Source organism: Protomyctophum bolini (assembly GCF_963924005.1).
Source record: "Protomyctophum bolini genome assembly, chromosome: 17".
Lineage (NCBI taxonomy): Eukaryota > Metazoa > Chordata > Actinopteri > Myctophiformes > Myctophidae > Protomyctophum > Protomyctophum bolini.
In genome coordinates, this window is record NC_137878.1 from 25,568,790 (window position 1) to 25,591,817 (window position 23,028).

Below are 23,028 nucleotides of genomic sequence, written 5' to 3' on the forward strand. Positions count from 1 at the left end.
TGGACATTGTAATCAAAGTGGAAATGCAAATTTGGAACTGAAGACTGAAGAAAAGTAGAAATTATACAATTAAGTGTACTGTATATGTAATTTCTGTGACATTAAGCTCAATACCATTTTTTGGCTTCAGTTGTGTTTCCTTCTATGTGAAGTGATGACATGGTGGGTTTTGTCCAATGAATTACCTCTGCAATGTCCAGTTTGAAAATGTATTTAAAATCCATATTCGATCATGTTTACACTCTTGATTTGTGAGTGTGACTGTAGGTTGTGGTGGGACTTTGAATGAACAGCTGTGAGTGTGACTGTGTAGGTTGTGGTGGAACTTTGAATGAACAGCTGTGAGTGTGACTGTGTAGGTTGTGGTGGAACTTTGAATGAGCAGCTGTGAGTGTGACTGTGTAGGTTGTGGTGGAACTTTGAATGAACAGCTGTGAGTGTGACTGTGTAGGTTGTGGTGGAACTTTGAATGAACAGCTGTGAGTGTGACTGTGTAGGTTGTGGTGGAACTTTGAATGAACAGCTGTGAGTGTGACTGTGTAGGTTGTGGTGGAACTTTGAATGAACAGCTGTGACTGTGTAGGTTGTGGTGGAACTTTGAATGAACAGCTGTGAGTGTGACTGTGTAGGTTGGGTAGGTTGGGGCAGCGGTGGACGAACGGTTTGCGGAGCGGTCTTGATACCGGAAGGTCGCCAGTTCGCATCCCTGAACCGGCACGTTAAAATTACCACCGCTGAAGTGCCCTTGAGCAAGGCATTGAACCAACCCCTACCATGAAATGTTCTATGAGCAGGGTGTGGCTGTAAACAAGTCCTTGGCTTAGTCCACTTCCCTGGGTAAACAAAGAACTTTGCTTTGCTTTGCTTTGTTGTGGTGGAACTTTGCTGATGTATGGAGTGCTTGCATGGCTGGCAGGAACAACATTATTAAGTGAATGTGCAACTGCCCAAAATAAATCATGAAAACAGAAGCAGAGGCAGTGCTGGTTCAGGGGGCCCGCAGTCAAGTCTGAAATGAGTCTGAAATGGCTATAATGCATTCATTATAATAAATAAACATTATAATCTGCTTATGTATAATTATAGTTATAATAAGTAAAGTAGCCTACTCTGTCAAATACTGTCATTGGATGGTTTAAATAAAGTAAAAAATACCCCAACAACAACCATTATGCAACTATGCAAGAACATGCAAATCGAATGCCATTGCTTTACTTAATCACACTTTAATTGTATCACTTAATCTCAACTATGAGTATTATAATTCACTATGATGAGTATGTTTTGTGTCCAGCAAATGCAATCATTGTATTATGTTACTAGACATTCATTAAAAGTAATTAAATTAAATTAAAATGCTTCATAATAATGTATTATTATATTGCGATAAAGCATTATATAGCATATACTGTAGGCATACCGGTATACATACATACATACTGTATATATGTATATGTGTGCCGATAACTATGATTATTCAGTGTCATAAGCAGAATAGGATGCCTTTATAACTAAAGTATCTTCATAATGCATTGCAGACATACCGTATAAGGCTTCGTAGAAAGTGTTACGGAAATCTTCTACAACCAACTGCAGCATTGTGACTACAGTATCTGCTCTCTCCAGCCTGGGAGATGAATTTCTCTCAATTAGCCCTGCACCTTCCTCTTATTACCCAGGAATCTATCAGGAGCAGTGCTATTGAGCCTGCGTCAGCCCTGCGTTTCCATAGAGGGTGCACGCATGGGAGGAAGGAGAGCTTTGCCTATAGCTCAGTGTTGTTTTTGGCAGCAGATTTTAGTTTTAGTCATAGTATCTCGAATAGTTGTCATTTAGTTTTAGTCACATTTTAGTCACCTGGAATGTTTTAGTGTTTGTGCTTGTAGATCTGCTATTTTCAGCATGCAAGCAAGTGTAAAATGACTTATAGTGGACCCCTTGTCCACTAGTCCCTTCCTAACATTTTAGTCTAGTTTTTAGCTGTTGACAAAATGTTGCGTCAGCCCTGGGTTTCCATAGAGCAGTGGTTTTCAACCCGTGGTCCGGGGACCACCAGGACCACCCCAGCTAAATGATGGAGGGTGGTAACCAAATGGACCCTTATTAGATCTTTAACTCTTGAGTGTAAAATTAAATCAGATGGACCATGGTCAGAGAGAGAAGGATGAGGCTGGCAGGGCACTGCGTCAGACAGGCACCCAGAACTTGAGGCAAGTAAATTGACTATGGGAGCCAACCCAGGGCAAAGCCAGGAGGGGAAAGAAGCGTACCACCTAATGTAGACGTGCTGCCTGCGGCGCGACAGCTTGGCTGACAACACTGCAGAGCTCAAGAACCTGATGTTGGATAGGAAATTGTGGAGGCCAGCGATCCAGGAATCCCGAGTTGGTGTTGGCTAGACCTCACTCTCGCAGCAACTAAAAGGGTGGGAGGAATGAGAGCTTTGCAGGGGCCGCGCCGCTCGCTGCCTATACTGTAGCTTGCTGTGGGATGGCAGCAGCGTCTTATCTCTGCTGCCTGGCGGTGTGTCAGATTGCTGCCTGGCTGCGAGCTCCGTTTCGCTGGCTGCATCTTGATCGCTGTGTTCTGGTGTGTTCACGTCCTCCTCCTCCTCCTCCTCCTCCTCCTTCTCCTCCTCCCCTGACAGCCATAGAGCCTCCGTGACTGCACTGGAGGCTCCTTTCGTGATTTTCTGGCGTGATGAAAAATGTACTTCCTTTTAAAAATTTTATTTTCCCCCCCATTTCTTTTATTTTCTTTTTCCCAAGGCCGGCGTTGTGCCCGCGTTGTCCCAGAAAAAAGGAGGTTGAGTGATGATGTATAATTTGTTCGATGGAAATTGGAGCAGGGTCGTTGGTTGTGAAAAGTCACAACAGTGCAGTCTTTTTTTTTTCTTTTTTTGTATCCACCCTACAGCTTATAAAAATGTCTGTTGTATTGTTCCAGTGATTCTGGATAGGAAAATCTATGTCTATTGTTCTTTTATTTGTCTATTAATTCATCCATTTGTTTTTTTTAATTGATTGAATACAGCACGAGGTACAGTCAGACATTAAGGCTAAACAGGATGACACAAAAAAGTTTCATCAACATAGTGGGTGTTAGTTTTAGGCCTGTAAATGTGCAAACAAAACATGGACCAGAGGCACACCCATTACTCTGGGCTAGCCACACCTACCGTAAATCTGTCACACCTGTTATTAGGTTTAATAGCTGCAGCTGGGTTGAAACTAGTTTAGTAGTTTAGTTTTCAACCTGAACTGGAAAATAAACTATACAATGTGAGCATGCCCTTGTAAGTAAAAGTCTATTGATGATTTTTATATCAATGTGTCTGTACATTAGACCTTAGAGGTCCATTTAGTTACATTCGGACACTTTCAGAGTTAAATTAACGCTGAGAATTTAACTGTGCTTCAGGTGACACTTTTCAGAGTTGAATTAGTGAGTGACCGAATGTCCGGGTTTACAGTCCTGAATCAGTAAACCCGCCACGGCTCGCGACATAGTGTGTTCCATTATTCAGCGTCTATGGAGCAAGCCCCAGGTCACTTGGGTCTTGTCAGTCTGCAGTTCAGCTTAACGAGAGAGTTGTTCAAATTCCCAAATGCACAGTCATTGAGATGTGATATTATAGAGATATAACGTTGTGTGCATTCTAGTCTCCTTCTTACGTGAATATATCAAGCATGCAGGTTTTTTTTCTTTTTTTTTTTCCTCAAGTTTCCTGCAGTCTGAAATGTGTCTGGCCTTGCTCTCGCCTCCGGGGTCCTGAGGCGTTTGCACGAGGGTGTCGAGATTCATCCCAGTTCCTTAGCCCTGCACTTCCCAGAGGAGACGTTTTAATTGACTGTATTTAACTCTTAATAATGACATGGCAACTATAATTTGTTTTCACTTCAGCGTGTTGAGGTTCCCCAGAGGCCAGATTGTCATCCCAGATTCTCCAACTGAGTTGTTGAACTGTGATGTTATGACTAATAATTACCATAAACCACTGCGTTTCACCATAACCCAGGGCAGGTCCGTTTCTCTCTCACAATGTCTGCTACAGGTTGGTTACATTTGTCCAATAAAAGAAGCTCAGTGGAACCCCTGTTCTGCATTCCTTTAATAAAAATCTCACAATAAATCTCATACAATCCTGTTTTGAACCTGTTGGATAGATGCATAGAGCCCAGGGACGTGCAGAGAGTGTTAGAGAGGCAGGGGATAAAATCCCGTAAGAGGGCACTTTTGAACAAAAATAGCGAAAATAGCTGATCTACAAGCCCACAATGCGTCGCACTGCGACGCGTTGAGAGCTTGTACATCAGCTATTTTTTTAAAGAGCCAGACACTATAGAATGTACAGTGTTTACGGTGTTGTGACTACTTGCCTCTGTGTGTGTGTGTGTGTGTGTGTGTGTGTGTGTGTGTGTGTGTGTGTGTGTGTGTGTGTCTGTCTGTCTGTCTGTCTGTCTGTGTTGCCGTCACAGGAGGAAGCTATAAGAAGATTGGATACTACGACAGCACTAAAGGCAATCTGTCCTGGTACGGGAATGACAAGTGGATAGGTGAGGCACATTCATCCTACTCACCCCTGCTTTATTTCCCTGTTTATCACTGTCTATAGCTCTCCGTCTTGCTTCTAATCTCCCTCTTCCTCTGACCCTCCATCCTTCATTCTATCTCTCTCTCTCTCTCTCTCTCTCTCTCTCTCTCTCTCTGTTGTTCCTCCTCCCTTAATGCATGCCTCATTCCTTTTCTCCTTCCCTCCTCCTCTGGTGTCCTCTGTCCGTTCTCACTCTTCCCTCTCTCTCTCTCTCTCTCTCTCTCTCTCTCCCCACACATGCAAGGTTGGGTAAGAAGGTTCATCAATCAATCAGTGGAGTTTTATTTAGCATGTGTGCAGCTGTGTGAGAATAGCAAATTATGCAGCCTCCGTCTAGCATTGCAGCACGGTTCCAACCAAGAGCAGGCAGGAATGATTGGTTGCGACAAACGCCGCCGCAGTCAAGAAGGCAGCGGCGGCGTGCGAGAGGGCCCCATTTGATATTGAGCGACAATTTTACTTCAGTCGCTAATTGAACATGAGAGCCCCGTTCGAAACAATGACAGCAGGGAAATAAATAGAAGATGCCAGTTGACAGTCAAAACAAAACGAGGGGGGAAAGCAATCTGGGCAGCAATTTAAGTGGAATGGGCTTAGCGACCTTGACTTTGAGAAATGAAATTGTGCTCTCTAATCATTCTGGGCGAGTTGTGTGTGCGGCCGTGTCAGTCCCTGCCTCCCTGATCTCTGAGGAAATGCAGCTTTAACTACATGTGCCTAATGTGGGGGGCGCCCGCTGGCCTAGCGGTCCAGGCACATCATGCCACATATCTGAGGCTCTGGCCTGACAGCGCGTCGCGTGTTCGAGTCCCGTTCATGACGACCTTTTGCTGCATATCTCTTCCCTTCTTTGTCTCCCTCTTTCCTGTCGGCCATCTTAACGTAAAATAAAAAGCAAAAAAATAAAAGATTTGAAAGTGCCTAATGATTTGAAAGTAGCTTGTGTGCATTCTGCTGTGCAGGGTGCAAATACTGCAAGTACGGTACACGATCAAATCTCCAGTGTTAATTTAACTCTGGAGACTGATGTTGTTAAATGAAATGGTTATTGTAATACACATTTCCCAGAACATACAGTATTATACATTTTACAGAGCATGACAGTATAATTTCCACAAGAAATTATTATCTCAATTACAATCCCCGATGGCTCTTTGATGTATAGCTCAACCTAACAAAGGCGACACAAAGTGCTGAGATATTATCAGATTGAAGATCAAACCAATATCAGTAGCAGATGCCGTCTATACAGCGACGTGATGAGTTTTATGAGTCTATACATGACGTGTTGTAAAATCACAGCCCTCTAAGCACTTTGCGAAGATCAGAGCCGAGTAACCCTCCGCCGCCCGCCCCTGGAACAATGAGGCGTGTCTGCTCCTAAGGAGCTCCTTGTCATCTCAGCCATGAAGGCACAATAAGGACCGGGCTGTCATTTCCCAGGTACAGTATGCCCCCCTTTTTACCCTGGGTAGCATTCTGACGACGTCATTCTGCTTCAGTTGTTCTTGGTGAAGATTGTTATACTGCACGTGGTGTTGGAGGTTACATTTCTGTGCCACCTCCCCGATAGTTTACTTGTTTCTTCTTCTGCGTTTGTATCTGTGTCTACGTGTGTCTGGAGCAAGCCACAGAAGTATCTCCACGAATTTCACGTGATGTTTTGTTTTTACCAGTGTTGTTTTTGGCAGCAAATTTTGATTTTTAGTTTTAGTCGTATCTCTTCAATAGTTTACATTTAGTTTCCGTCACATTTTAATCACCTGGAATGTTTTAGTGTTTAGTCTAGTTTTAGTCGACTAAATATCATAAGATTTTTGTCGACTAAATCTACAGTTGATTTGGTCGATTCAAATTTATTTTGGTTTGCCTTGATGCCGTCGTAATGACGTTTTTACAGCTTGTAGATCTGCTATTTTCAGCATTCAACCAAGTGTAAAATGATGATCCAATTGGGGCGTTTATCAATATGTGTAGTAGCAGATCCAAATGACTTCACACTAGGGGCTCCTTAACTCCTTCTGGCCCTCGGCAACACACACACACACACACACACACACACACAGAGTTAGATATGTCATAGATACATCATAGATACCGGAGGTCACAAGCTGGCAGCAATCCACCTTGGTGCCACACCCGTTCCCACATGCATCCCCAGATCCGCATGATTCGATTTTTTTCCCCGAGGCGGTCAGGCGCCTGCAAGGTCGTGCCGACCCACCAGTCGGCACGACAAGTCCCTCTGGGAATCTCTTTGAGGAGCGAGTGACGGCAAATGACCCCTCTGGTGGTTGTGGAGTGAGTCTCAGTGAGAGCCAGGTCCTGGCACCTGCACATACATGCCGAGGCACTGTACACGCCTGTCTCTGCCATCTGTGAGCAGGCTGTCGGCAGACACACTGAAGACAACGGAGCATGCAAGGTCATCCGCCCTGCGTCTCCTCAGAGGCATGGTGGTTCAAATCGATATCTATCACCATCATTAGAAACGTTTGCCTCGATTACGATTGATAGTCAAAATAGTGGCCTAAATGTTCACAATGTGACTTTGTATTGTAGGCTATGTAAACTATTTTTGTACGTAACCATTGTACAACAAAGTGTAATACAGAGTTATTAAGACTAGTCGATTTAGTTGATTATTACAAATATCTATTAAATGTTTGTGTTGATTTATTGATATTCGAAAAATAATATATATATAAATGCTTCTGGATTATTTGGTTAACGTACATAAGTAAGATTAAGTCTGTTACGGTTACAAGTTTCGGCTTCTGCTTCCCGCTGCTGTCTGGGCCCTCCTCTGCCCTGGTGGGGGTCCCTCCCTCCTCTGCCCTGGTGGGGGTCCCTCCTCTGCCCTGGTGGGGGTCCCTCCTCTGCCCTGGTGGGGGTCCCCCCTCTGCCCTGGTGGGGGTCCCTCCTCTGCCCTGGTGGGGGTCCTAGGGGGTCCCTCCTCTGCCCTGGTGGGGGACCCTCCCTCCTCTGCCCTGGTGGGGGTCCCCCCTCTGCCCTGGTGGGGGTCCCTACTCTGGCCTGATGGGGGTCCCTCCTGGTGGGGGTCCCTCCTCTGCCCTGGTGGGGGTCCCTCCTCTGCCCTGGTGGGGGTCCCTCCTCTGGCCTGATGGGGGTCCTAGGGGGTCCCTCCTGGTGGGGGTCCCTCCTCTGCCCTGGTGGGGGTCCCAGGGGGTCCCTCCTCTGCCCTGGTGGTGGTCCCAGGGGGTCCCAGGGGGTCCCTCCTGGTGGGGGTCCCTCCTCTGCCCTGGTGGGGGTCCTAGGGGGTCCCTCCTGGTGGGGGTCCCTCCTCTGCCCTGGTGGTGGTCCCAGGGTGTCCCAGGGGGTCCCTCCTGGTGGGGGTCTCTCCTCTGGCCTGGTGGGGGTCCCAGGGGGTCCCTCCTCTGCCCTGGTGGGGGTCCCTCCTCTGTCCTGGTGGTGGTCCCAGGGGGTCCCTCCTCTGCCCTGGTGGGGGTCCCAGGGGGTCCCTCCTCTGCCCTGGTGGGGGTCCCTCCTCTGCCCTGGTGGGGGTCCCAAGGAGGTCCCTCCTCTGCCCTGGTGGGGGTCCCAGGGGGTCCCTCCTCTGGCCCGGCCTGGTCCGACTCTGGGTTGCACTCTAAAAATAACGTGACAGAATCAGGCCTGTTGAAGGAGGCTGTGACTTTGTTCCAGATTGCCTCTTTGCTTTCCTTGCTTGCCCTTTTGTTGAGTAAAATGATGTCTTCCTCCTCCACCACCTGCACTCTAAATTCTCCGTTCGCTCCTTTCCTTGGCTCTGTTGTTGTCGTGGGCTCTTTCATTTGACCCTGACAATACATCAATCCCAGACTCCTTTGACGTGTTAACTCCATTTATTCTCCGCTGTTTGCTTTCTCTGACCTTGTTTTTATTACCTATTCTTCTCTTAAAGTATCTGTTTCCCTTCTTTCACACACTTTTTTGTTTGTTTGCCAGCTTTTTTTTTTCTTTTTTTTCTCCACACTCTCCTCTCCTCCTCCCTCGTTTCTTTTATTTGTCTCCATGACAACCGCTGCATCACTGCTTCGCTCTCACATCGCCATGGTTACCATTATGGGGGCCTGTCACCATGGCAACGCACTGTTCCGATTCCAACCATCAAGGACAGGGATAGTATTAGTGTATAGGAGAGCACATTCTCCCAGAGGACACTGTACGGCACGCACGCACGCACGCCCCTACGGAATATATATGCCTTCAGCAAACAATTGTATTGACTCTCTTACACAGTTAGAATGGAAGCCTCATGGTGCAGCTTGTGTGCTGTAAAACCTCCAATAGCTACAAACGTTAGTGACGGCTGATGGGAGCTTCTCAGCTGAACCTCTCCGGCTTCCACTGCATCAATGCAAGCAGTAGGACATTCACATCAAAGCATCAATGCAGCTGTAACTTCTTCCCTCGTTGGGGGAATAAATATGGATGCCAGTGTTGTTTTCGTCGACTATAAAACTAAGACCAAAAATGTTCGTCGTTTTCCACTGATGAAAACTAAATGGAAACTAAACTATGGTGACTAAGACTAAATATACAGACATTTCGTCAACAGATAAAAACTACTGACTAAAATGTTAGGAAGGGACTAGTGGACAAGAGATCCAGTATAAGTCATTTTCCACTTGGTTGCATGCTGAAAATAGCCGATCAGCCGTCGCGTTGCGACGCGTTGTGAGCTTGTAGATCGCTATTTTCAGCAAGTGTCAAATCAGCCATTACGACGGCATCAAGGCCCGCCAAAATACATTTTAGTCGACTAAATCAACCGTAGATTTAGTCGACTAAAATCACATGACATTAGTCTAGTCGACTTAAACAAAAACGACTAAACACTAAAACATATCCAGGTCCCATTAAAGAACAAGGCCTATACTTACAGTATACAGTACTTATACTTCTTCGTATGACAAAAAAAACTACAATAGTCGTTTTTAATTAAATTGTTAAATTATTAACATATCAGACAGTATGCTTTTCCCCAAACAGAAATACATTTTTAATGCGCATTTAATTCAGTCTGACGAGAAGCAGCGATAAAACATATCTCCACCAGCGATATAAATACCATACTATACCAGAGGGGGGGGGGTTGGGGATATCAAAAGCAGAGGCATGGACGACCCCACAGCCAATGGAACCCTGACTACATACTGTACAGCAGGCCATTGGGCAGCTAAAGGACCTCAGCAATCTCAATGATCAAAGATCATTGGCTCTCTCTGTATCAACAGGCCAGAATATAATGCCTTCTCTCGCGTAGCCTCCATAGCAACCAGTGAGATGAGATGAGAGAAACCCCCGTCAGTTCTGCTATTGGGACCCCAGGTCACCACGGTAACGTGGCCCCAGGACCAGTGTTGTTTTTGGCAGCACATTTCTATTTTAGTTTTAGTCTTTGTCTCTTGAATAGTTTTCATTTAGTTTTAGTCGCCCGGAATGTTTTATTGTTAGTCTAGTTTTAGTCTACTAAATGTCATACGATTTTAGTCGACTAAATCTACAGGTGATTTAGTCGACTAAAATGTATTTTGGCGGGCCTTGATGGTTGATGCTGTCATGACATAAAATGTTTTGGGAGTCTGGGAGACAATGCTTTGCAGTGGTGTTAGAGAGGCTAGAGGACAGTTTATACTGTAATAATAATAATAATAATAATAATAATAATAATAATGCTTTGCAGTGTTGTTAGAGAGGCTAGAGGACAGTTTATAGGACCAATAATGCTTTGCAGCGCTGTCATAAAATGAGCTCTCTGGCAATCAATCAATCAATCAATACATCTATCAATCGGTGCTTGTGGCTCGGAAGGTTGTTGCTTTGATCCCTCGATTCGGCATGAAAACTCTAGACAGGGAAGTGTGACTTCACTTTTCCATACCGTCGAAACCTTTCATTCGCAAATCTAAGCATGAGCACGACTATCCAATCAGGCTCTTTTAAAGTGTCAGTCTGCCAATCAGGCTCTTTTAAAGTGTCAGTCTGTGTTCTGCAGCCCATCTCCTCCATGTTGCTGAGCTCTCCATTGTCATACAGAACTCAGCTCTGTTCTCTTGTTCGCTTAATTGGTTCGCAGCCCAAAGGCAGGAAGACACTTTGTATCTATTCCTGTTTTAATGTGTTCCCATCCCCCTTTCATGACGACGCCAGGCCCAGGAAATAATTCCCAATGCATTTTCTCCATAGACATTTCAAGACCTTTTAAGCGTCGTACGAAGCCAACTCGAGTCGTGAGAAATCACTGATTATTTGTTCGGCCCGAAAAAATGTGTTTGTTGTCATGATTTGTCACAACTCAAGTTGGCTTTGTACGAGGCTTAAAAGGTCTTTAAATAAATACTTTTTGAAAAGTCTATGAGGAAAATTGAACAGGGTATAATTTCCTGGGCCCTGGTAAGGGGCGGGCGGGACTGCAACGCTCTATTCCTTTTTTAATGTGTTCGCCATGTCTGTCCTTCTAATTTGAAATAGTCTCTGGTTCTACATACATCACCATAGCCACATACAGTACACAATACCCCTATTTTATTGTTCCTCAAATGTTTTCTTGAGTTGGATGCATTCCACTACAAATTAAGCTTCCAATTTCTCTGAGATCTGTTGCCTCTCTTGGCCACTTCAGGACCTCCTTATATTCACATCATGTTTTAATACCGTTTGTACTTGATTCAGGTCGTTGTACTGTATTATGTATTCTCCATTTCTTTGTTTAAAATGAGTTTAGGGCTGGGGGGTGTGGGTGGGAGAGGGTGAGCAAGCTAAACAGTATTTATACATGTGTGTGCGTGTATGCGTCTGTGTGTGTATTGTGTGTTCTGTGTTGTATGTAATGTTTTATTGATGTATATATATAGGACCCCCTGAAATGAGATGCTGATCTCAAGGGACTATGAAAACTAAAATAAAAATATGTGCCGCCAAAAACAACACTGGTCTGTAAACAAAGGTTCAACCCCAATGTTCCTGTCTCTCTCACCTCACAATAAAACCCCAAATAAAATAATAAAATAATTTATTCTAGAAAGAAAGAAAAATGCCAGAAGAAATTACAAATAAACAAACAAACAAACACAAACAAATAAATACAAGATTAAACCACACATTCACTTAAAAACTGCCTACCTCAAGCAAAACTAAGTTGCAGATATGGCTCTGTCAGCACTTTCTCCTCAAACTGTCTTTATCGGTTTCCTCAGATCTTCAATATTTCTTCCCGTTGTCTCTGTCGCTTATTTTATTTATTTATTTTATGTCTTTTCGGTTTCATTCTTCACCCCCATTTACATGTATTCCATTTGGTAGCAGGCTGGTCAGCAGTGTTGTTTTCGTCGACTAAAACTTAAGACGAAAAATGTTCGTCGACTACCTTTTTCCAGTATAAGTCATTTAACACCTGGTTGCATGCTGAAAATAGCTGATCTACAAGCTGATCTACAAGCCCACAACGCATCGCACTGCGACGCGTTGTGGGCTTGTAGATCGGCTGTTTTCAGCAAGTGAAAATAAGTCACGACGGCATCAAGGCCCGCACATTTTGCTAGACTAAATCAACTGTAGATGTAGTCGATTAAAACTAGACCAACACTAACACATCTCAGGTGACTAAAATGTGACTAAAACTTTTCAAAAGACTAAAACTAAAATCAAAATGTTCTGCCAAAAACAACACAGGCTGGTCAGGTTCAGGTGGAGCCGTCAGGAAACATCGTTTCTGTTGTTGCATGCTGTTAACGTTTCATGTAATCTTTACTTCACCAATTCACACCCGTCTACACAGACTGCCTGGGCCCAGACTTTTTTTTTCTCCCTGGTAAAAAAAGATGTCTGGGTTTCCGAGGCTAGCTGTGAGTGTGAAGTAATTACAGTACATCCCGATGTACATTATGACAAGGAAATATGGCATTTTATATTTCACTGCTCTCACCACTGTCACCAGGAAGCTTTATTCAGGTTGAAAATACATTTAATATCCCTTAACGGCTCTCTTGAATCAGGGAAACAGTTTCCTCCTACGAGGCGTGTTTGAGGAAGCCTGTATAATTGAATGCCATTATGTTGCTATTGTTAGCTGAGATGTTTCATTTCATTTCATAGTTCCAACGCAGTACAGGATCAACTCCGAGCCACTCAGTTAGCCAGTTGTTACTTTTGTCAGGTCCTTTACATTAGATTTGAACCAAAGCATGATTTGACTTTTAAACAGCGAGAAAACAAAGGGCCATTACCCCCAAATTATAACATTACGGCCATGCGACTGGAAATGGGCTCGTTGTGAATTAGAGACGGCTGAAAGGGAATGAAACAAAAAGGTGTGGAGACGATGATTATTATTCCGTTCAGCCTTGTGGAAAGTGGGCTGTGTGTGGAAAAGCCTTCACAGCGTGCTCATTTTTTCGATATGAATGTTAAATGAACCCTGATATGGAAGCCACTCGCTAACTAGGTCTGATTCTGTGGGAATGCTAATAGGGACTCTGGAGGCCACTGGGCTCAGCCGCTCGCTGCACCAGTAGTGGTCAGCGTTCCGAGCGGCGACCGGAATGCTATCGGGTTTCTGCTCTATTAATTGATAATCTCTCTGACCTGTGTTTATCTCAATGCCACCATTATCTGTATGCTCGGCCCACGCTTCACAGTAAAACGCTCAGTGTTAAAGTGTCATATAATATACTGTATGCTCCTGTTCGGATAATAGTTAAATTATTATTATTGCAAATGCAGTCATTGCTATGGATTTGTTTTTGGTTAATTAAAGCTCTAATGTATATAAACTCCTCACAAAAAGTTCAGAAACTTAACTTTGGTCCGTTATTTCTTCTGGTTCCATCAAATTGGTATCCCGATCCTAAACATGTTATTTTCTGTCCACTAAAGAACTGGAGACCCTGATTTACTGAACAAATACTTAATAGCAATGATTACTATTGGAATATAGAGCTTAATATTTTTAACGCACAGATTTGACAGTTATTTATCTCTTCATCTTTCCGTTGTTGTCTCCTGTCATATGGTGTTTCCAGGTCCTGGCCCTCCGGCTGACCAGACCGTGGTGATTGAGCAGTTCCGCTACCTCTCCCAGAAACTTTTCGTCACCGTGTCGGTGTTCGCCGGACTGGGAATCCTACTGGGAATAGTGTGTCTCACCTTCAACATCTACAACAGCAACGTCAGGTAGGCTACACCAGTGGTTCCCAAAGTGGGGTAGAAATGCCATTAAATGGGGGTCTGTAGACTAATATGCATGTCAAACTGGGGGTCCTTGCAAACAATGCCGTGTGAACCGGTCTGGAACGGATGATATCGCTACGGCATGTTGTAGTATTGTTTTGTAGTCATCAGGCAGGAACAATCAAACGGAACTTCATTTTCCCTCAAACCGGAAGAATAACAATAAAAGCTCTCGTAGCCTGTAGCTTTTATTGAGGAAAAAAACGCTTTGAGAGAAAAGGAAGTTCCGATTTATTGTTCCTGCCTGACGACTACAAAACAATACTACAACATGACGTAGCGATATCATCCTGATGACTACAAAACAATACTACAACATGACGTAGCGATATCATTCGCTCCCGACCGGATCATAAACCCGAAAAGGAATGCTGCCCAGGCTAGACGTTTATATTGCTTTGGAGAAAACCATGCGCTGACTTTCCATAGAAGAAAGGAGTCCCGTGCACCGCGCGCGGCTATTATTATTATTGTAATTTGAACAACGTTTCAGTACAAAGACCTTCGTCTGGTTATCTCACACGTTTGAAAGGCATTCTTTTGCCTGCATGGCTATTTTATTTTAGTCTTTCAGTGAGAATGTATCTGTTTGATCATTTTTCTTTTTTTATACTGATCTGATGTGATCAAAACAGATCAAAACGACCAGGCTCTGTGTGAACAGATGTTCGCAGTCATTTTCAAAAAACATATCGACATTGTCAGGCTTGTATCTCCAAATTTCGTTTTATTTTTTAAAAAATTGGAAATTAAGGCACTATATACTTCGTCTTACTACAGTGTCACAAAAAGTAGAAAAACACAAACAGCCGATCTACAAACTCATGACGTGGCAATGCGACACGTTGTGAGCTTAAGTCACGTCCGCGGGTTTTCTACCTAACCAATAAAAAAGGTAGAGCTTGTAATTAATAACTACACTGAATCCATTAATTTGGAACACAGTTTTTTGAAAAGTAACAGTTTGGGATGTACAAAGTTTCCGCCTGGTCGTGGACTGATATCCCTTGCATGAGGCTGACAGTTAAATAGGAACTTAGTTTGCATCCCTGACAGGCAGCTATAATATCCTGAACTGGCTGACAGGCTGGGCTGTGTATCAGAGTTCTCACTCGCTCACACACAATGAGGTTGACAGGCTGGAGTTACCGAGTGCATTTGACAGTCATAGTATATCGTGTGTGCGTGCGTGCGTGCGTGCTGAAAAGAAAAGGTCATAAAAGTCCACTCCGCCTGATTGGCTGACTGCAGATTGGCTCAACTCTCAAGCTGTGAATGACAAGGAGATCTTCCTTAGAGCTACAGAGCTACATTAGGTTTAGTGGTTGTTGGTGTCGGAGTTCTGCCTGATTTATATTTAGTCTTTGTGTTTACTCCAGGTACATCCAGAACTCCCAGCCCTACCTGAACAACATGACAGCGGTTGGGTGCATGCTGGCCCTGGCTGCCGTCTTTCCCCTGGGCATCGATGGCCTACATGTCCACAGGAGGCAGTTTCCTGTCGTCTGCCAGGTGCGCTATTAGGAGAGAGGCATTTGATCTACTATAGCTACTATACAGTATTTTTGGTGTTAAGGGCTTTGCAAACGTGAAGCAAGGTCTCCTCCAGGTCTGTTGAATAGGGCCGCAACAACGCAAGCGTAAAAAAACCCAGCTAAACAGAATCCAGGTCTGGTGAGTCGCGGGCGTGTGCACGTAACGAGCACGCGCGCAACAAATTCACGGGACCGCGCTTGCGTAAATACGCTTGTGTTGTTGCACGGTGACTTCTCCGAGCAAGAACGCAGGTCTCATTGAAAATGAACTATAGGCACGTTTTATCGCTCCCCGTTTGCAAGGCCCTTAAGGCAGAAATTATTATTATTATTATTTTCGTCTTTAGACATACAATACAAGGTTTTCACCCGGCATTTACAATACGTATGATAATACAGACTTTTTGTGAAGATATGTAACCAGTGCATTTGAAATCATATTTACTCAACACTGTTCAACATAGTTGTGTTATGTTGAACAGTGTTGAGTAAATATGATTTCAAATGCTATCTGCATTCTCTACAACAACTACAAAGCTTGTTGAATCTTCATTTTGAACTTTGTACCGAACAGAGTTTAAAAGAAATTCATTCAAAGGGTTTCGAGTATAGCTAGGCTACCTAAAATGAATGTTTAGCTTGTGACATCCTTCTGAATTTCCACTTCTTAAACTAAGAAGTTGACTTTTACTGTTACTTATTGTGCAGTTTGCTGCTTTTAGGAAGCAATGTCTTTCAGTCCAGACCAAACCAGATAATGGAGGAAATTGATTGAAATTCCTCATTATTGGAGCAGACATCTCCCAGGCTGAAAGCTCAGAAGATTAGTTCATTTGATTGAGCTTCAGATCCTAAATTCAGATTTGTTAGTTAGATTAGGTTAGATTGTTTATACAATACGTCTGCCATGAAGATTGATTCACTTTTTTTATACAACAAACATTTTAATCAACAACTGTTTTTAACACATTTTACGAGGCAGGTAAAATCACAAGACATGCTAATTAAGCTGCAGAGACAAATGTCAGCCATTTGCGCTTGTGTTAGGCAGTAAACAGAGAAGCTTTCCAAGTTTATGTGGCTTTTAAATGTTTTCTGATTATCCGACTACACATTTATCTGATATAAATATGTTGCCTATTTGTTCAGGAGAAGAACACAATTAGGATATTGTGATATGAGACTAGAAATTGACTGGGATTTTGGATATAAAATATTCAAATATTTTATATTTATATTGTGATATGAGACTAGAAATTCTCTGGGATTTCGATATAAAATATTCGGAGATCAGAGAGATCTCCGATACATCTCCGATACATCTCCGATACATCTGATGACATCTCAATTCAAAGTTTGCTAGAACAGCTGCTAACAAACCTATGCCTGTTGCTTTGAAACCTATAAGTCTATGGTCTTTGCATAGGTTCTGCAATGCGGTTATTAAGCCTGCATATTAATTAATATAGCCCCTACGGTACATTTAATTTACAGTAGATGTCACCAGAAATATATCGGCATGAGGCAGAGACCTCCGGTGATAATCTGCTACGCAAGACTACTGTATATAAATATACTGTACCTTCTGGCACAAGAGATAAGCACATGTGCAGTGCAATGCAGAATATGGGAATGTTTTATTTAGGCATCTTTATCTTTTTAATATATCTTATATATGTGCGAGCTAGCCAACCTCTAAATTTCCAGCATGACGTGGTAATTTTCATCGGGGGGGGAAAAATCGTTTAACCTACGACAGCAAGATTGAAGACACTTCTGTGAAGAAATAAAATCCTTGTTGGATAAACGTGGAACACCTCAGCGGTTTTGTGGTGTCAGCGAGCGTCAGGTTTCAGTTTGTCTCCCACACAGCAAAATCCTCAATGTTAATTGAACTCTGGGGAGTGAAATGGATCCATCTAAGGGTGTATTTTATACCCTCTAGTGTGAAATGAACGCTCAGGATTTTGCTTTGCGGCATCGTAGGATTGCCTCCGGTATCGAGCCCTGCGGTAGAACATCTCTTTGTCTGTGTGTTGTACGTGTTCTGCTAATCCCCAAAACAGATCTTATCATTATACGTACAGTATCTGCATGGATATTAGACGAGAAGCTTAGATGGTACTGTAGTTTGTACTCTGTTCAGTCGCTGACAGCAGTTACTTTGAGGTATATTTCTTCAAGAGACTGTTTTGCACATTTTGTATTATAGCCAAGCGTGGTTCGTGTGGCTGCAGATATTATCTTATTTCATATACCACTGCATAAATGTAGTCTGTGTAACACCAGGAACATACAGTAACAGACAGAACTCATTGCCTGCTGTAGTTTGTATGCCAGGTACATAAGAGTCATTACACACTGCAGTTTATAAATACCAGTGACATAAGACAGGGGTTCTCAACCCGTGGGTCGAGACTCCTATACAAAATCGCCAAATTATTTTGGGTGGGTCCCCAATTCTTTTTTTTTTGCAACTGAATGGCTGGAAAATGGAAATGAAGAGTTTACATACAGTAGTACACATAGTACATGCATACACTTTCTTTAATGATTATATCTGGTTTCATCATTAATTTATGATACATTTGCAGTCAGTTTGTATTGGGGGTGGGGCCAAAAACGTTGAGAACCCCTGCTCTAGGACACTCTCTGCTAACATCACACAGGGTGACAAGGTAACATGTATAGTCAGTCACTGGGGCATTGTGGGTAAAATAATGAAACATATAAATAAATACACGTACAGTATAGTCACTGGGGCATTGTGGGTAAAATAATGAAACAAGCTTTAGAGCAGCAGAGGTCCCTTTTCCTTTTTTTCAAGGTCATTTTGGAAAACCTATTAAGCCCAGAGGGGAGACTTTAATGAGGGAGATGTGACTTCTTGAATAATGTGTTTGATATATTAATCTGTTGAATTATGAAGTATTTAATTTATCCTCTTTCTTTTTCCCTTTTCTTTTTTTTCTTCTCCAATCTAGTTCCGCCTGTGGCTGTTGGGTTTGGGTTTCAGTCTGGCGTACGGCAGCATGTTCACTAAGATCTGGTGGGTTCACACCGTCTTCACCAAGAAGGAAGACAAGAAGGACAAGAGGAAGGTGAGCCTGATTTCCACAGTGGTGGAAAAAGTACTCAATTGTTTCACTATAAGTAAAAGTACCAATACTGCAATTTAGAACTACTTCGTTACAAGTAAAAGTACGGAATTGAAAATGTACCTGAGTAAAAGTACAAAAGTATCGGCATCAAAATGTACTTATAGTACTAAAAGTAAACGTATTCATATTGCAGAATGTCCCATTTCATGTCCCATTTCAATAGCCGATCTACAAGCTCTCAATGCGTCGCTTGTGAGCTTGTAGATCGGCTATTTTCAAATGGCCAAAATGTATAGGGTTGAAGTGGTTAAATGTATGTTTTCTAATCAAAATTAAAAATCGCCAAAGTAACCGGTAACTAAAGATTTCAAATAATTGTAGTGAAGTAAAAGTACAAATTGTGGCTCCGAGATGTATAGTGGAGTAGAAGTAAAAGTATTGGAAATTGGAAATACTCAAATGAAGTAAAAATACATCAAAATTGTACTTGAGTACAGTGCTTGAGTAAAAGTACTTAGTTACGTTACACCACTGGATTTCCATGTGCTTGAAGCTCCCAGTTTGGCGCGTGGATATGCATTGTGAGCTTGTAGATCGGGCTATTGTCGGCGTGTGACACTTGAATGATGGAGGAGGGTGTGTTTTGAAGTGGTGTATTCACCCATCAGGAGATTGATGTGTTGATATGTTAACGCTATAGGCTCCACTTCTCACTCCTCTGAACCTCTGATGCTTTACTTTACCATCATGCCCTTCAAGGTCACCTTAAAATGGCTATAAAATAAATGGTGCATTCCCCTGCTGTCGTATTTACTTTTTACGTTTACTCGACCTGAGTAAATCGCATTTGGTCCATGGAGGGATGGAGAGAGAGAGAGAGAGAGAGAGAGAGAAAGACAAAGGCAGGCGACTCACCCTTGAGCATCACGTCGCGTGAATTTTCCACATAGGCCATTCGGGCAAACGACAACCCCAATTGGTCCCGCCGGCGAGTGGACTCCTCCAATCAGCATCCTGTTCATGCAGCAAACCCCCCCCCCCCCCCCCCCCCACACACCACCTCCACCAACGTGGCCCCGCCTCGCTACTTCCCGCACGCTGCAGAAGACGCGTGACCACGTCTTCAATCTGGCGGCTCTGGCTGCGAGGAGGGGAATGCTCGAGATAGGGCAGATAAAGCGCTTTACTGGATCTCTGAGAATATATCCCTGGTAGAAGAGCGCCCATCGGGGGGGGGGGTGGGGGGATTATATTATCCAGAGCCATGTCAAAACTGATTGCATTCACTTTGTGTCACTTAATGCCTACGCAGAGGCTGCGGCTGGCACTGTATCAACCAGCTCCCCCCCCCCCTCCCTCTCTCCCTCACTCCCTCTAAAAGCAGAAGAGATGCTGCTTGAATGTTAGAAATGTTGATGTTTCTCCAAGCACCGCCGTCGCCGCGTGGCGCCACTGTCTGTCTGTCATCATGTGTTGTGTTGTGTGCTTCCATATTTCCATATCTGCTGCTACTCGAACACATGAAGTCTCGCAGGAGGCTCATGTGTGCCCTTTTTTTCTTTCTGAGAATAGATAATAATAAGCCATGGATATTTGTTTTTCTCCCCCGGGGAAACAAACACTGCTTCCCATTTAAACCTGATGAATGTATAAATTGTGTTTAGTATTGTACGATGTTCAGTGTTTGCCAATTTGAGATGCTGAGTGGATTAGATGCTAAACGCGAAGCGTGGCTGCTGTAACAGCTGTATCCCAACTGCAGTTTCCTTGAGCATCATAGATCATTGTTCGACTTTGTCTGTATATATTTTTGCTCATTTGCTGCACAGGGATAAACAACCCAGCGTTTGGTTCCTAGGAGATAATGCAAGTAGAATCAATACCGGGCTTTAGTGAGACTCACAAAATTCCCCTTCTCTTTTTTTTCTGGTATTGATTTTGCCATGGACCACTGGCCGCGCCTCACTATGGCTTCTGTCTTTGCGGAGGCTTCAGGGCCATGTTGAATTGGCCTCGGTTAGTGATGGATCATTCTTTTTATGGCAAGTTCAGACTATTTATGGCTTCATGAATCCCTCTACCCACAACATCACGAAGAGGGTATTTTGACCTTTTCTTTCTATTTGGTGTGGTAGGGAGGCGGGCCGGTGACTCAAAGGTTGCTGGTTCGATTCCCGACAGGAGGGTGTATTTCGGCTGCTTACCAAAGTGGCCTTGCGCAATTAAGGCACTGATACCGTATGCTGTTAACACCCTGAGCGGCATAAATGGAGCTCTCCGTCCTATCAAATAGTAACGCTCGGCGCTCAGGACGGAGATTAATAAAATATATCAAACCCGAGCGCATCGCTCCACAGGCTGGGAGCGCCTGTTGGGTCGCCCATCGCATTAGAGTTAATCATACCTCCCGTTCTTGTCGATCGCCTCGGGGGTGTTTTGGCTACGTCTACTGTAGCTACTTCAAGCTACTTCCAAAATGGCGCTGAGCAACCTTGAAATAGGTCCTGAAGAAACAAATCGCTGGGCGTCCGGATTTAATGGTTACAAATACCCCCGGTTAATAGCTCTTTCACCACACTTATTCTGTGCCTGGGGGCAGTCCAAGCAAGACCTCTGTAGTAGGCTATACCTACATTTCCTGGATTCTGTCATTATAATATTATGTGTCACTCCTGGCTGTACATCTTGTTCTGTAACTGTCCTGTGATGTGATTCATAACTGTGGTACTACCATATGACAACTGAACCCCCTCCCGAGATCAATAAAGGTATATGTATCTATCCGATCCGGCCCCATGCTCTGAGCTCTCAGATATGATGCATACTGTGTTTATGTGAATTTATGAGGGATTTACAGTAGGATGATTTGAATTACCATCTGTTAACCCAATCCTGGCGGGAACCCCTTTTGGTGTTTTAAGCATTAGCTATTGAAAAATAGCAGATCTACAAGCTCATAGCGCGGCGCCGCGCTACGAGCTTGTAGATCTGCTATTTTTGACAAATCTTGAAAATGTGGCACAAATCTTTGAATATATAATTATTCACGAACGTTTTCAACTCAAATCTTTGCTTCTGGGGGAACATTTTCTGATCGGCGGCCGATTACATATATTTGTGGGAGTCCTTGACATGACATTGTTTGAGAACGACTGCCACAGAAACATAAGGTTTTTCAGAATATTGTCTATTTAGAAGACATTGTTTTAGAATCATCCTCGGGTCTAGGTTTAATTGAAAATGAATTGATCTTCTCGCTTCTCTGTCTCTCCCTCTGTTTCCCGGCAGCATCTGGAGCCGTGGAAACTCTACGCCACGGTGGGGGTGTTGCTGGCCATCGACGTCCTGTCTCTCATGATTTGGCAGATTGTGGATCCTTTACATATCACAGTGGAGGTGAGATCGATTCCAACCCTCCGCCGTACTCTCTGTCTCTCTGGCTGGTTTTTGTTTGTCTCTCGCTTGTTGTTGTTGTATAGTTTGGTTTGTTTCGTTTGTTTCTTTCTTCTTCCTGGCATTGATTAGCCGCCTTGTGGAGGATCTGCAGAATAAATCTCAGAAGACAACAGAGAAGAAGAAGCTCTTCTTAAAGATGTAGTGTTCAAGTGGAATTGATTTCACCTGGCAAATTGGGTTTTGTGTTGTTATTGCGATAACCTCTAACATCTGCGGGTGTGTGTGTGTGTGTGTGTGTGTGTGTGTGCCTGTGTGCCTGTGCGCCTGTGTGTGCGTGTGTGTGTGTGCGTGTGCGTGTGTGTGTGTGTGTGTGTGTGTGTGTGTGTGTGTGCCTGTGCGCCTGTGTGTGTGTGTGTGTGCGTGTGCGCGCGCGTGTGTGTGTGTGAGAGTAGAAGTTCACCAGGGAGGCCCCCAAAGCAGACCTGGATGTTTTGGTCCAGCCTTTATTGGAGCACTGCAGTTCGGAGAAGATGAACACGTGGCTTGGTGAGGAGACTACTAACTATGCCCGCTGCTTTCACTTCTCTATTATTCTATCGTTGTCTCTGTTAATCTGTCCGTCTGTCTCTATTAACATCAATTTATACTTTAAAGAGTTTGCTTGAGACGTATTGACCAACATGTCACGTCGCACAACGAAATCGACGTCAAAATGACAGAAATGTCTCACGGAGGACCTTTGTGGACTCTGTTGCGTACCTCTGTAAATATGAATGATCGCTGACCCCTTCATAAGATGTTGTGCATTCTGACTGGTTGGGAAGAAAGGAAACCGTTACCACAGAGATGCATTCATCTTCATTAAAATACACATGGCACAGTGACCCACCACATGACCACTTAATATTGAAGTAAAGACAGAACAGAACATACTAAAGGTCCCAAATATAAACACAGAGTTGGGGAAAACAGCCTTTTGTTTTAGTGCCCCAGCCACGTGGAATTACCTACAGCTTAAATTAAAGCTCTGTTCTCCCATAACATACGGTCAATTTAAATCTTTGATTACAGACTTACCCCCCAAGTGTCTGCAACTGTTTTTAAACACGTGCTACGTCACGCGATGAGGAAAAGTTGCTGTTCTGTTCTGAATAAAAGTATTTTTAAA

General features: G+C 43.6%; 1 protein-coding gene across 1 annotated transcript in view; it reads left to right on the forward strand.

The window, feature by feature from the left end:
- LOC308331811 (gamma-aminobutyric acid type B receptor subunit 1-like) overlaps positions 1-23,028 on the forward strand; it is a gene marked incomplete at its 3' end in the record, with an annotated part of 60,511 nt that overhangs the window by 21,855 nt on the left and 15,628 nt on the right. Inside the window, exons 9-14 of the mRNA XM_080787320.1 lie at positions 4,479-4,556; positions 13,621-13,771; positions 15,208-15,340; positions 18,348-18,464; positions 21,753-21,860; positions 22,313-22,406. Of these exons, the coding sequence (XP_080643446.1) occupies positions 4,479-4,556; positions 13,621-13,771; positions 15,208-15,340; positions 18,348-18,464; positions 21,753-21,860; positions 22,313-22,406 (681 nt within the window). The remainder of the gene's footprint in view (positions 1-4,478; positions 4,557-13,620; positions 13,772-15,207; positions 15,341-18,347; positions 18,465-21,752; positions 21,861-22,312; positions 22,407-23,028) is intronic.